The 16,058-nt window shown below is 39.2% G+C and overlaps 2 protein-coding genes across 6 annotated transcripts in view; one reads left to right on the forward strand and one right to left on the reverse strand.

The window, feature by feature from the left end:
• The window catches only part of LOC109405983 (chitin synthase chs-2), a 225,546-nt gene extending 219,729 nt beyond the window's left edge, over nt 1-5,817 (forward strand). For all 5 annotated transcript variants that reach the window (XM_062859777.1, XM_029878578.2, XM_019679040.4 and 2 more), the window contains 3 exons: nt 3,794-3,997; nt 4,070-4,432; nt 4,772-5,817. In XM_062859777.1, the coding sequence (XP_062715761.1) occupies nt 3,794-3,997; nt 4,070-4,432; nt 4,772-4,993 (789 nt within the window). In that variant the 3' untranslated portion in view covers nt 4,994-5,817. The remainder of the gene's footprint in view (nt 1-3,793; nt 3,998-4,069; nt 4,433-4,771) is intronic.
• A 5,699-nt stretch (nt 5,818-11,516) lies between these two features.
• LOC109405984 (ubiquitin domain-containing protein 1) overlaps nt 11,517-16,058 on the reverse strand; it is a 45,607-nt gene continuing 41,065 nt past the window's right edge. The window contains exons 3-4 of the mRNA XM_019679042.4: nt 12,423-12,526; nt 11,517-12,160 (exon numbers count right to left, since the gene is read on the reverse strand). Coding sequence (XP_019534587.3) covers nt 12,005-12,160; nt 12,423-12,526 — 260 coding nt within the window. The 3' untranslated portion in view covers nt 11,517-12,004. The remainder of the gene's footprint in view (nt 12,161-12,422; nt 12,527-16,058) is intronic.

Consider the following 16,058-nt stretch of genomic DNA (forward strand, 5'->3'; position numbering starts at 1 on the left):
ATCCCTGCTATCACTTGTCGAAGCAACCGAAACAACCCTATCTATAAAGAATTGGCAATTCGCAATATTGAAGGGAGTTTTTGATAAACAATCATCAGAGGTCGGTAATCATATTTATGAACAGTAGAGTTCCAGCAAATATTTTCAAAATCTTTATCACTCTATGTGTCGTTCAGTAGAAATGTGTTTAACGAAACTGTATGAATAACATACAAGAAAACTTCATGTTTAAAAAACCAATATAACGGGTTTTACTAAAGAGCGTAAAATGTTCGTTTCATAAAATTGCGATTAAAATATTCAAAGATTGCCTTGGTGATCGCGACGTTTACGTAGAAAAATATTTAACGTAGCGTTTAGCGCCGTTTAGTGAATTTCTTTTATATTTTATAGATGATTGTTGCTTTGAACTGTAAAGATGTGCGTGTAGAAAAGAAACACGTAGATGTCGACGAATTTTTGTCACTATATATTGAAACTTCGATAGAAGTTCGTGAAGAGATTGCTTCTAAGGTAGTTGACCAATACTACAAGGATGAATCGAAGAAACGACCAGTTTAATAAAATCAATGAGCAATGGTTTTTAGTTATTTTTACATGTTTTCAACGGTTGTTTTTGTCTTTCTTTTATTTTGAAGCTTAAAAGAGTTAGTTGTATCTGGTGAAGCAACATGTGGTTAGTGTCTAAGAAAATAAAGGCTTATTCATACTTAGTCATCACTCCTTTCCCTCTCCAGCTTACTGTTTTTAACTGGAGCACCCACCTTCTTGTGTTTTTCAGTCAAAACATAAAATAATATTTAAAAAAAATAATAATAAAAATGTTAAAGCTGTGGCCACTACATTATCAGACACTACCCCCCTCTCCTCTTATGACCATCTGACTTGATGAAAGTCTCTTATTGTTAATATAATTTGAACTATGTTAAGATAAAATTTAAACTTTAAACAATATCACTTCCTCTACAACCATGCGGCTCCATTGTGACCTGATAGAAAAAAAATTTTTTTTCGCTCTTAGCGCAAAAATGCGCAAACAGTGACCTATATAGCCAAAAACTAGACAAAATTGCACGTCAGATCCGGGATACAGCGTCGTTTTCTGATGTTTCCTAAACAAGTACTGGATCTCTTTAATACGAAGTTTTTCTCCAAAATTTCATAAAAGTCAATATGGTTGCATATTGTAAAAACATAATAATTTTGTGATTGAATTCCAAACAATCCCTGAAATGTAATGGTTATTCATACCCAAAAACACAAAAATATTGTCACATTATTCAAGTCTTCCTAACTTTTACAACGAACTCATGAAGGAAGCTCATAAAATAAAGACAATAAATACCAATATTGTAGCACATAAAACTTCAACTTTGCAAAAATCCACAAGACTCAATTTTCGACCAAATGACTTGAAAATTTGGGGTTTTCTTAGTTGAAGTATCTATGATGGAAGAAAAATATTAGAAAAATAAAATATTGAAGTCGATTTTTGAGGTTTTGTCCGGCTTCCGGCCACTGTGCGTTGGTTGAGCTGTCAGCCAACTAAAAAGCACCTGGACGTCATAATTGGATGTCAAACTGAAAATGACAACCAATCTGTAATTCCGAGGGGCGAGCTAATGAGTTTTTGGTTTCTTAAACTTTAATGATAATCGAGAAGAATTTCTATTTCACATTTCTTTTAAAAAAATAATATGTAAAATAACTTCGAAACAAAAGCAAAACATCGGCAATCTTTATTTTGTCGATCATTGAAAGCGTTTTGTGCTTGCACTTTGGTCCGGGTGGTTTCATAATCATCTGTATTTTCACTTCACCGACTAAAAATGGGTGTAAATATTTAATTCTCGCATTGGCCATATATGTATCTTGCAAAACGTATAAGTTTTGCTCTAAATGTGAAACAAATTGAAAATTTTTACTTTTAACTTCCAACCTAAACGCGACTAAAAATAAAAAAAAAAAACAATGCAAGGGGCGTGCGCGTGCTGCTGTCACTTCACCCAACTAACGAATTGAATTCCTTGGTTGGGTGGCGGTTGTGGCTGAACGAGCGGGTTCCGACTGTACCTAAACACATTGTTCGAACTGTATTCTGTAATAACACCGTATTTCGGTAAAATGTTATCTCTCTGTCAAATTCTAACGAAGTTTGGTAAAAGTTACAATCTCTACTGATTTTCCGGTAAAACATGTTTCAGTTGAGATTTTGGTATACTGATTTTGTTTCTTGAGTTCCTTCCTTGTCAAATATTTGACCCTGTGTACTACTGGCCTTAGTGTTTAATGAGCACTTGCAGTTAAGGTTCCATTAGACTGTTTGTTATGATGGCAAATATTTGACCAAACAACCCGAACGAATGAGCAACACAACGTGAATCATGGCAACCTTGGATAAATGTCGGACTACAATGACAAATATATTTGACCATCAAATTGCCTCTTTATAACCTGAGAGCTTCCTCTGCGACTGCTGAAATAACAGAAAATCTTAAAGCTTACAACATTGTCGTATAAGAAACAAACGCATATTTTGTCATGCACAACAACTTTGTAAAACATACGACAAATTTCAAAACTGTGTAGAAAAAGTTACAACGAAAAAACAGATTTAATGGGTCATAAAATTTAGCAGATGGAACAAGAGCCCCTTTTTTATTATTTTCAAATTTACAGTGAAAGTACAGGGTGCCTCACCTACCTCTACTTTCAAATGATGGGCTATAATAGAAGAACACTTTATTTAGAAGACTTACTGCACTGCCGGAAATTGGGCATCACTGTTAGCAGCGCAGTCCACAGATCAAGGTGGAACGGTGGAACTATCCATGATAGTGTGAGTAAATCTTCATACTAGCATCACCACATTGTTACACTTTTATATACAAACGTTCCACCTTAGCTCAATAGACGGTGGTGCCGTCGGTGACGCTTCACGTTAGTATGGGACAATAGCAGAATTCCATGTCTTGTTGATAAGTCTTCGCTATAATATAACAAATAATTTCTTCGAAGACACTTTTAAAGTAAATTACCCCTAAAATCATATGTTCGGGTCCAAAATCATTTCGATCACAAATTTGGGTGTCATGGTAAAATTTTCTCACGGTTTTATATATTTGTTTGCAAACATGTTCGTAAGCACCAGAATTGTCGGATTTACGCAGTACGTTGATGAGCTGTTTCCGGTTAAAATTTAGAGCAAAACTCTCACTGTCACCCTGTACAATTTCTGTTCACTGATCTACCCTATAAAGAATGCTAACCTTACACTTGCTTAGCCGAATGCATGAAAGCATATTTGCAGATACATAACTGCATGGCTTTTCGTCGTTTCAAAACAGGCAGCAGGAATGAATACGTGACGAATATTTCTGCAATGAAACTACATACGTAACAAATGGTGCAATGTGCATGCGTGTTCCCAAAATGACCCAAAACCCAGACGTGTTAACATAATTCAAAACTTCTGACTACATTATGTAAATTACATGGCAAAACCCTTTGCTGAGTCCACCTATCCCAAAAAAAATCCCCGTAAATCATGTTCACGTATCTAACTAAACGGCAACATCTGTTTCTCTGTTGTTAACCATTCTTCCCTGTTCAAAATTTTGTATCATTCGTCCTACTAATACCATCCAAATGGCGAAGTCTATGACCAAGAACCAGGTGCATGCTTTTCCGATTGTTGTTCTTGATCATAGATAACTGCCACTGTGTACTAACCTCCTATCACCGGCTGTTCCCAAGAAAACAATGCTAATTTCACCTCATACTCGAAATCCAGGTGCACATCTCGAAAGAGTACCTCCAGCTGGAACCGATCGGTCTGGTGTTTGTGTTCTTCTTCGCGTTGATTCTGATCATCCAGTTCACGGCCATGTTGTTCCATCGCTTCGGAACCTTGTCGCATATCTTGGCCTCAACCGAGCTCAACTGGGGCTGTAACAAGAAACCGGAGGAGCTCTCGCAGGATGCTCTGATAGATAAGGTAAGATCTGATGTGTTGTTATTCTTCAATTGGACGAGTCAATAACGCCTCTAATGTACATTCCGCATCTAGCACGCGGTGGAGATCGTCAAGAATCTCCAGAGGTTGCAAGGTATCGACGGGGACTACGACAATGATTCCGGCAGCGGGCCGGACCGGATAGCACGCCGTAGAACGATCCAGAATCTGGAGAAGGCACGTCAACCCAGGAGGCAGATTGGCACACTGGATGTGGCCTTCAAGAAGCGTTTCCTGAAGCTGACGGCCGATGAGAACAACACTGGAACGCCGATCCTGACCCGCAGGATGACGATGCGCCGCGAGACGATACGTGCCCTGGAGGTGCGCAAGAACTCGGTCATGGCCGAGCGGCGCAAGTCCCAGATGCAAACGCTGGGAGCGAACAACGAGTACGGAATCACTGGAGTGAACAACGTAAGTAGATGGGGCAAACTAAGAGCATTTTTTTTCTTGTTTCTGCAAGTATCATTCTAAGTGTTTCGATATATTCGCATATCTATGAATAGCTTACTATTGAAACACATCTCAAATTGTAAAACTTTAAATATCATCAGCGGTGATGTTTTCCATGGGCGAGCAATTGCACCAAGTCTTCATCCCCCTTCCCCATGTTGACCCGTGTTTATACTACGTACGGTAATTCAAGCTCGAGTCCTAGAAAAAGTTGTCAGAAAATCATCATTTTTTCAGATCCTTGTTATCCAAAGAGCTAGAACTTCTTGATGAACCTAATAACATCAATCTATCCCACAGTCGAACAACAACGCTCCTCAACGTCCGCTTCGAACATCCAACGCCGGTGTCAGCGTTAAGGACATCTTCAACGTGAACGGTGGCCCGGGCGGTGACATCTACGGCGTGACCGGACAGGTCAACCAAGCCTACGAACCGGTCATCGAAGACGACGACCGCAATTCGCTCAGACTGCAGCCGCGCAACCAAGTGACGTGGAGCAATAGCAACGGACGACTGTGACAAAACCGGAGTACATCCATGAGCATGTTACCCCTGGCCCCCGGCCCTCCGCTTCAGGAGGAATGTGATGTCCTAAATCTTGATTGAACGTCAAACGTGTTCTAGCAATAAGGAATTCAAAGTGAACGTGATTGTGAAGCAAGCTCGATGGAAGAGACAACAACTGATAATTTATAGCACAATTAGTATGTATCTATTGCTAAAACTTGAACGATGATGCAAACAGATAACTGCCGACATTTTATGTTTTTCGAGAACTAGGTTTAACAATCGTACTGTAGTTTTGGAACCCTATACACAACCAATCAACCGAAAAACTGCCAACTGATACATAGGTATACTCAAGGTTTTGCACCCTGACAAAGCAAGAAACTCATCGCGAAAAGAAATACTCAATATAGGTTTTATAAATTTAGCAATACTATGACGAAGTAAGAACAATCCATGCAAAAAAAAGTTGTTTTGGTTATGAAGCGTAAGAAAAATGTTCATACGCTGCAAAATTGATTTCGAAATGCCTATTGCATATTTATTTTTAGAGAATAAAATCAAATTTTAGGCCTCCTTCTTTCTGACGAACAAGTTGACAAACACTAAATTCAATCTCCGGTTTATGTAAATACGCCTCGGAACTAATTTCTCACTTTTTGTATGATCTTTTATAATCTTTGTTTTATATGACCTACCCTTTTTTGTCAATTATTAGTTCAATTTTGTTTTGTCTGTGCGAGATGCACTGTGTAAATCCTAAACTACGAAAGAAGTAAAATAAAATCGATAGACTTTAATATACAGTTTTATATAAATTTATGGCTGAAGTTGTTTTATTTGAAAGAAATATTCGGAATTTCAAGAATAAAAACCCTAATTGATCTAGCGGTGATGGTGCTTTTCTCGTGCCGTAAAGAATCCTTTTAACAAAACTCAAATGAAATGACAATTTCTTGATTTTGCTTTGGCTGACCAAGCCATGTGGGAAATGACACTGTTGAAAATGCTTTGACATCCATGTGCACAACAGAACATGTGCTCGATGAATAAATTGAGATTTGAATTATGAAAAGAAATCCACGCACTCCGGTGGGACTCGAACTCACGAATCCCAATTCGCTAGACGGACGCTTCTATTCCTTCAAGCTACGGAGCCACTCGACTATCTTCGTCGCCAGTAGGCGTAGAACTGAACTCGATTCCACAGTCGCACATTGTTATCTTCTTTTCACAATCCAAACCTCCTTCAGATGGGATTAGATGAACATCTAACATATATACTGTTGTTCATCGAGCACATGTTCTGTTGTGCACATGGATGTCAAAGCATTTTCAACAGTGTCAAATGAAATGTTGATGACCTTGATATATTGCGCTTTTTCCACCCCACTGGACCCTTTTCGCAGTAAAGTATAAGTGCGGAATCGTAAATAAAATTGCGATTTTCCATCGAATCGTGTTTTCTGTGCACTTACATATGAATTACAAGGTGCTGAATAAGTACGCAGAAGACACCAAAACGATGGGGTGGGAAATGCGCAATAAATACAAAATAAAAACTATTTTCTTAATTCACCGGTATTCTAAATTGGAATTGGAAATGTCAATTCAATTGTAGATCTCCATCTTGGAGTTTCAGGACAACATTTTCAATATCCTGGTATCCTTCCCTGACCCAATGTACGGCAACGTTGACGCCGGCTATCTGTCTCGTATAACGTGGGTAGATCACCTCAGAACGATGCGTTATTTTCCTGCCTAAAGTAGAAGCATGGCCTAAAACTTGATATTTTTTTGTGATGTTTTCTTTCAGGAATAACAAGGTAGGTTCACTTAACAGATCTGTAAACCCAAGTGTAAACCACCCATCAAATGACAAACTGCGCTCTAGATTGTCGAATAGAGTTCCTCATAACACCCCACCCTACTAACACAAATCCCTTTTCCTTAACATCTATGTGGATAGTTTGGGCGCCCTGTATCTTCTCAAGTAGACATAAACTCATATTTCTACCCTTACCTAGCGATTGTAAGGACGTGGCCAGGTACAGGGGATGGCCAAAATGTTTGGGATAGGCAACTTTTTTTTCTCACAAAAAAGTTCAATATGCTATAACTTTTCATAGAGTGCATCAAAAAATCTCAAATTTTGACTGTTTGTCAACCTATTATATGTGCATCATTGGTACAAATTTGGGCTCGATTGATTATTCTTCCACAAAGTTAGAACCGTTCGGGTAAAACACTGTTTTTTAGACAACTCATTTTTGAGCTGTCATATCTCGGAAACCAGTGAACCGAATTGAATGAAATTTTGAACATACACTAACAATATACAAATGCTTCACAAACTATTAAAACATAGATGCTTTTTGAACGTTGAAAAAAGTTATCATGGATTGATACTTTTTAGATTTTTCTTGAAAATGTGTATTTTTTACGTCAATGTCAATAAATTTCAGTGTTGATGTCTAAATATTTTCCACTTCTGTTCTCAAGCTATCTTTAATCAGATATATTTGAGCCTATTTAGATTAAAGGAAGAACACATTTAGTAATTTATGGGCAAATTTGCCTTATTTTCCTCTATATGGGTAAAAATTTCAACCCGGTATAACTTAATACGTCGTGAGAAAATATTACATTTTATAACGTTGTATTAAGTATCAATATATTGTTGATAAACGTTAAAAAAATCATTCAATTCGGTTCACTGGTTTCCGAGATATGACAGCTCAAAAATGAGCTGTCTAAAAAATAGTGTTTTACCCGAACGGTTCTAACTTCGCGAAAAATTATTCAATCGAGCCGAAATTTGTACCAATGATGCACATATAACAGGTTGATAAACAGTCAAAATTTGAGATTTTTTTATGCACTCTATGAAAAGTTGTAGCATGTTGAACTTTTTTGTGAGAGAAAAAAAATGCCTTTCCCAAACATTTTGGCCACCCCCTGTACTTTGTTTTTGAGGCATTCACCACCAGGCCGATCTTTGCTGCTTCGCGTTTCAGGCGGGTGTACAGCTCTGCCACCGTTCCAAATGTTCTGGCAATAATGTCCATGTCGTCCGCAAAGCACACAAATTGACCGGATTTTGTGAAAATAAAATCGATCCCCGGCTGTTGAGACCGGCTCGTCGCATCACACCTTCCAGAGCGATGTTGAAAAGTAAGCATGAGAGTCCATCACCTTATCTCAGTCCCCGGCGAGATTCGAATGAACTGGATAGTTCACCCGACACCCTTACGCAGTTTTGCACACCGTCCATCGTTGCTTTATCAGTCTAGTTAGCTTCCCAGGAAAGTCGTTTTCGTCCATGATTCTCCATAGCTCTGCGCGGTCGATACTGTCGTATGCCGCTTTGAAGTCGATGAACAGGTGATGCGTTGGGACCTGGTATTCACGGCATTTCTGGAGGATTTGCCGTACGGTAAAGATCTGGTCCGTTGTCGACCGGCCGTCGATGAAACCGGCTTGGTAACTTCCCACGAACTCATTTACTTTAGGTGAAAGACGACGGAAGATGATCTGGGATAGCACTTTGTAGCCGGCATTCAAAATGGTGATCGCTCGAAAGTTCTCACACATTAACTTGTCGCCTTTCTTGTGTATGGGACAGATTATCCCTTCCTTCCACTCCTCCGGTAGCTGTTCGGTTTCCCAGATCCTGACTATCAGCCGATGCAGACAGGTGGCCAACTTTTCTGGGCCCATCTTGATGAGTTCAGCTGCGATACCATCCTTACCAGATGTTTTGTTAGTTTTGAGCTGGTGAATGGCATCCTTAACTCCCCTCAGCGTGGGAGTTGGTTCATTTTCGTCTTCCGCTGCACTGGCGTCGTCGTTTTCTCCGTTGAATCCAGAGATATAAGAGCTCAAAGTTGGCTATCAAATAGTTATACCTTTTCTAGGATATTTTTAACTTCGTGAAGAATAGCCCGATCTTTTCCAAATTTAGACCACTGATACACAACTAGTTGATGATCTCACAGTAAAACTTTGAGAATATTTGATGCTGTTTTAGAAAAGTTACAGCTAGTTGAACATTTTTTAAAAAATGAAAATTTTTCCCGTCCAAATTATTTAGAGTGTCCCCTGTAGATAGCTGTAAAGTATTTGTGTAGCAGCAGTATATCCCGCTAAAAGTTTGTTTTGACAATAATGTTTACATCCGACAAGCCGTGTTGTTATACCAACAGCTTCAACCTCTAATGATGTCTAACGGTCTTCAAAGCACTGCTGGTTTGTCAGCATTACGAATTTTATTGTAGGCATAGGCGCCAACTTGTGACGTAGTTGGGGGGGGGGGGGTCGAAGCTCTCCAAAATTGGACAATATTCAACTTTTTTTAGCTCAATGTACTAGTTTTCACGTGAATATGACTAAATGAAATGAACTGCGTTGATATTTGTCGAATTTCATTGATTTCGAGAGGCCTCGCCCCCCCAACTACGTCACAAGTTGGCGCGTATGATTGTAGGTATAGTAGCAGCTGTTTTATTAATGGGGACTCCTATTGGATTAGTTCTAGTTTTCACATCTTCCGTGAAATCTTCCAGAGTTTGAATAGAGAGCAGTAAATGCATCCGAGCAGAGGAGAATATCAAATAAATAACTACGAAATCACATAACCTATTTTTATATCTTGTTCTGTTATTATTTAATTATAAAGGCATAGCTTTTCCAAAACAAATTTTGTTGGACAATCTCATTTTGTTATAATCAAGCTATTGATAAACATTCACTCAATTACATTTCAATAACATGTTTTGTTGAAGTACAAGTTTTGTTATTGTACTATTGACCAATTATCAACAACAGCACAATAGTAACAAACAAGTTTTAAAAACAAAGTAACAATTCGATAATAATGACCTGTCCTTTTGTTTTGTTCCATTTTGTATACAGTTAGGACGGAAAATTGAGCGACTCCTCTAAAAATTCCATAAATAATATTCGAAAAAAAAAACACTTGGAAGTTCTGGAAGAACCCTTCGATACCCTGGAGAAGTCTTAAAAAAAACTCCTGGCGCAATCTTCTTAGAAATGCCAAAAGTAATTCTTCTGAGCAATTATTAGAATTCTTGGCAAAATCTTTTGAAAAACTCCTGGTGAAATTCTCAAAGAAATTTTCAGATAAATCTTAAGATGAAATAATCACAGGAAATTCTGAAAAAATCCTAAAAGGGATTCTGTTCATAATTCAGGAGGAATTTCTAGAGGAGTCTTTGAAAATCTGTGAACGATTTCGTGGAAGAATATCGGAAAAAATTCTGGAAGATTTTTCTTTTACATTCTCTTAGAAGAATTAGTTGCGGTTTTGATATAACAAATTTTGCTTTTCGATAATTATCAATAACATATTAATATCAAAATTTGTTATTGAAATATTTTCCAAATTCACTGTTATTAAGTTGTTATTGACAACTTAACAGAACAAGTTATTAAAATAGTTTTCCAAGAACATTTTTTTTGTTATAATATTTGTTATTTTGCCGCTTATGACAGACAAGTTCATAACATAATATGTTATGTTAATAACTTAAAAATAATCGATTCTTTTATTCAGTTATTTTACCCAAATAACACAGCTCCTAATGCTGTTGTTATTCCCTTCTGCTCGGGCAGGCCCAGTGAAAAGTGGTTTATTTCAGACAACCGAATGAATTGTGTAGTCATATGGCGCTTGTTTTGCAGCTGTGCATTAGCATAAGGTTTATTTTTACAAGCTCCTTTCATTCAGCGTTGATTGATTCAATTCGATTGTTGCACAACAGAAAGCAAATTAGGTACTGAAGCTTATAGTGCTGAAAATGTTAGTTGGGAAATGTGCAATCAATTGGCGATGGTGGAGAAACGAAGACGATTTTGAAGAGTTAAATTTTTGAGTTTTGATATGATCACGTAGAATAGCTATCACCGAAGTGTTTCGTGATTAAAGTTTCTTTTTAATAAAACGATAGTATTCAGAAAAAGCGAAATCTTTCAAATTTCTATGAGATTTCATGATGTTGAAAGTATGGGGCCTCTACACGTTTCACAGCTTTTCCACCTTACAATTTAACTTTCTTCTTTAAATCGAATTTAAATTTGAGTTATATAATAGATGATAATGAGATACAGTAAAAATTTCAGCTCAATCGCAGCATTGACTACGGAAGATGAATTGTATGAAGTGAGCAACTTTGCTTGAAAATATAACATCGATTTCCTTCGTGTTTCCAAACTTAAGTGTTTTCTACACTAAAATTTGGTCAGCTTATTAAGTTCAAAAAAAAAAACTGTTAACTGGTGTTATCATTCCACTTCATCGATTCCCTTTCCTGATGTGACCTGCAAATCGTTTTTGATTGTTTTGTTGTAGATGCTGGTCCCACATCGGACTACATCTATAGATCAATCGACTGCAGATCGTAACTCCCAGATATTCCGAAGTGAACTGACCCCAGTCAGAGTTACCCAGTATAAAACATAACAACAGATAGGTACATGGCGTTTCGAAGCTAATATAAAGATGAACACGTTCAGCTAAAATTTAAATATGCTTTGTTATCTCTCAATAATATATTAATTACTTCTTATCAGTAATTGTAATAACTATTTGATTACTTAAATTAGTTTCGCTTTTCTCTCCTTCCACTAACTCTTATCATCAGCGTTACTCGATAGGTTTTACTCTTTTATTAGCTCTCAACATCCTGAAAACTGCGAATCGTAACACAACCATATGCTTCCCCTGAGAGGCAGCCCCTTGCGACCGTTTGTGAATCTTTAGAGCGAAAAAAATGATCAAATTCATCAAACTTCAATTTGAAAGGTATTTAGCATATATTAACACATCTGGACTCCGGCAGCAGCCGTTGTTGGTGCTCTCAGTGGACAATGAAGCCAGAGCACCAGGACTGCTACTTCAACGCCGCCACTACCGCGGCCATTCACTGAAACTGTGCTGCTCCGGATTCTGCCGCATCGCGCCGCCTCGGTGTGTGATTGCGAGTGAATGCGATTGTTTCTTGGCTAGCTAATTGCCAGGGACGATTGTTTTTCGGTATTTACAATAACCTGCACTATGTAGCCGGGCTGTATGTGGGCCTCATCGATGTGCATCTTATCACCTAGCAGCTTACCCCCGTAGAACCATCGCTGAGTAAATGCATCGATTCCTTCCTGGGCCTGAGGGGGTGAAATTACGCAAGTTGTTGGTAGGTGGGAAAAGTTCGAAAATAGAAACGTTATTTGCTTGTCTCAAGCGAGTCATTTGATGACGGCGATGAAAATAGCCTGATACACATATGATATGTTTGTAACAGATAATGATGGACATTAATATCAGATAGGGATCTACTGAAACTACATGAACATGAACCCTTGTAATTCATGAGTGCAACAAAAATCAGTTGATCAGTGATAATCAATACATAACTGCGGCACTTACCTGGAGTTTCTTTTTACATTGACCGATTGTGTCTTTAGAATAAACTGGTAATTTAACATCTGTACAGGTGGACGAGAGTCGCAGCTTCAGAACGACTTCGGTGCCTAAAACAATAAGTAAAGTATGTTTATAACGTAATGACACTTTATTTTGTACATAGAAAGGCAGTGACACACAACATATTAAAGTTTATATTGGTTTATTACAAAAATGTTCATCTGGTTCAAATATTCTTATCTTCTTCTTATTTATGGCTCTACGTCTCCACTGGGACTAGGCTTGCCTCACTTCAACTTAGTGCTCTTTGAGCACTTCCACAGTGGCTTTCTTTGCCTTATCATTGTTTCTATTTCTTTCTCTCGTTCTCTTCTACTCTCTCACGCTCATCAACAACTTGGTAAGGAAAGAACTCAAGAAACAACATCTGTTTGACATTAATGAAAATTCTATCGAGTCAAATGGATTCCGGAAGGAACCCACGAGGAAGAAGTTTTGAAGAAGCCCAGAAAGAGTTGCGAGCGAAATCCTGAAGGAATCCCGGACAAATCCTTCTCGAGAGGGGAATTTCTAAAGGAATCTCGAGAGGAATCTGCAGTAATTGCCCGTAGAAATCCTTGAAGAGCTCCCGGGAGGAATTGCTGAAGAAATTAGCGGAGTAAACCCTGGAGGAATTCCGAGATAAATTTCTCAAGAATTCCCAGAAGGACTCCCGGAGAAATTCTTAGAACTAACCCCGGCAAGCATCCAGGAAGGAATCCTGGGGAGAGTTTTAGGAGGAATCCCTGAAGCAGTCCCCGAAAGAATTTCTGAAGTAATCCCTTTGGGAACTCCAAGATGAATCTCAAAAGGCGGAATTCCAGACAAAAAATTTTGAAGGGATTCATGAGAAATCCCTGACGGAACCTCTGAATAAATCTATGAACAAATCCCGGGTGGAATCCATGAAGTAATCCAAGGAGGAATCCAGAGAAGCATTAATAGACGACTTCCGGGAGAAATTCCTGTTACCTGATGGATTCCCGAATATCTTTGTTACTACCGAAGAAACCCCTGTAAGAATCCCGAGAGAAATCTCTAAAGGAATCTGCGGAAATATTCCGGGAGGAATCTCTAAAGAATCGCTGAAAAATCCCTGAAGCAAATCGCCAAGAAAGTCTGAGAGAATCCCAGGAAGAATCCAGGGAGAATGTTCTGCAAGAGTCAGGAGACCAATCCCTCTGGAAATCCCTTGTCGAAATCTCGGATGGAGTTCGAGGAGAAATCCTGGGAGAATTTCTTCAGGAATCCTGAGAGAATTCTTTGGAAGGATACCGGGAAGAATACCGGATGGAACTTCGGGGTAAACGCTCATAGGAATTTGGAAGGAAATCTCGGATAAATCCCTGGTGGAATATCTGAAGGCATTACGGAAAAAAAGCATATTTAATCCCTGCAACCTGTATTATATAGGCCAAGGCATCCGCGATAAAACTCATAAAAACATCAAAAACATCTAACAAGAGCTTTTTTTAAATAGAAGATTGACATTCATAAGAAACATTCTTGAAAATTCCAGCTTCGTGGTCGAGTCAAACAAAATTATTTTACACATTAATCTGAACGGCCCGACCCCCAACAACTTATTTTCAAAATGTTGGCATTTCGTCAATTTTCATCTGATTTATTTGGCACCGCCCTAAATCGATCCTAGATTGATACAAGCTTATTACACTCAAATGACTTTACATTCCCCGGAACCGTTCTGGAGATATTCCGGATTTTACTGAGGTCAGGAAGGTACCAAAACAGGCAAAAGCGATTGTTTCGTGTGTTTTTATGTTTGTGCTATCGAGTTTTAGTAGATTTGTTTTGAGAACCATAATACAAACTGCTTTACCCAGATTTTGATGAGTTGACCAGGTGGTACAGGTTCCGCCGGGGACTCATTGAGGAAACTTCTGAAAACTTCAACCAAAGCATGTCGTGCGACGTATCAATCTCCAAATTTTTAGAGAATCAACCATAAAAGATATACTGAAGTGTTTATCAACTAATATGGCCGCTCCGGATCCTCTGGTTCAGGTGTCGCCGGAGCCTCGTTGGGGACTTTTCTGGCTTTCAACCAAAACATGTGGTGCGACGAACCAGTCTTTTGAGAGAATGAACCAGAAAAGGTAGACTGAAATCTGTATCAACTAATATGGTCCCTTCGTGACGTTTGACACAGGTTCTAACGGGGTCTCATTGGAGACAACCAAAATATGTCGTGCGACGTAGCATTCGTCATAACTTCGAGATAATGAACCAAAAGAGGTAGACTGAAGTCAGCATCAACTGATATGGCTACTCAGGAACATCTGGCACAGGTTACACCGACGCCTTATCGGGGATACTTTTGGTTTTCAATCATAACATGTCATGTGAGGTATCAATCCTCAGCATTTGAAAAAATGGGCTAGAAAAGATAGGACGAAGTCTTCATCAACCGATATAATCCCTCTGGAACATTTGGCACAGGATACCCCGGCGCCTCATCGGGGACACTTCTGGTTTTTAACCAAATTATGTCGTGCGACGTAACATTCGCCATAATTTCGAGAATCGAAAAAGGCAAGCTGAAGTATGCATCAACTGATATGGCCACTTCGGAACATCTAATCTGGCACAGGTAACACTGACATCTCTTTGGAGACACTTCTGTTTTTTAGCCGAACCGTGCCACGCGACGTATTATCTTCATGATTTCGAGACAATGAGCCAGAAAAGACAGACTGCAGTCTGTAACAATTAATTTAACTACTCCTTCGTTTATTCGTTTATTCGATGTGTGAAACGTGAACTTGGGGAGCGGAACCGTAATGGTTAAATCGCTCCATATGCAATCTTAGCAGTAACGTCTGTGCCACTTAGTGAGCGAGAACGGGGGGCTTTTCGGCTTTCAGTCTTTAGAGCGGTCAGAACCGATATAGCCGAGGCGGTAAACGCACGGGTATTCAGCATGACCATGCTGAGGGTGACGGGTTCGATTCCCGGTCGGTCCAGGATCTTTTCGTAAAGGAAATTTCCTTGACTTCCTTGGGCATAGAGTATCTTCGTGCCTGCCACACGATATACACATGCAAAAAGGTCATTGGCAGAGGAAGCTCTCAGTTAATAACTGTGGAAGTGCTCATAGAACACTAAGCTGAGAAGCAGGCTTTGTCCCAGTGAGGACGTTACGCCAAGAAGAGGAGAGGAGAGGAGAGCGGTCAGAACTAAAGTATATTTTTCCGACGTTTCGATTGTATATTCAATCTTCTTCAAGAGTTAGAAAAGTTTCGTTCTTTGTGTTGAAATCAGGCACGTGATATTGGAGATAAGCACTGTCGCTGGAAGGTGGCAGCAGCTCGTCCTCTCTGGAGCCACCATATGTTGACGACGGGGCACTTACACTCCGTGTGGTGTTTCTGTCAGCTGCCGCGACGATCACTTGGCGACGACGACGACGACGATGATGGTAATCACACCACATCAGATGCACGGTACCGTTGCGAAGGGAGACGGTATTCGATTCCGCGTGTGCCGATCAACAGGCAAGAGAAACGCACTGAATAAACTGTCGACGACCGAAACTACTTACTGATACTCGGAGGATTGAGTGGTAGATAATTAAAATCG

This window comes from Aedes albopictus, chromosome 3, assembly GCF_035046485.1.
Source record: "Aedes albopictus strain Foshan chromosome 3, AalbF5, whole genome shotgun sequence".
Lineage (NCBI taxonomy): Eukaryota > Metazoa > Arthropoda > Insecta > Diptera > Culicidae > Aedes > Aedes albopictus.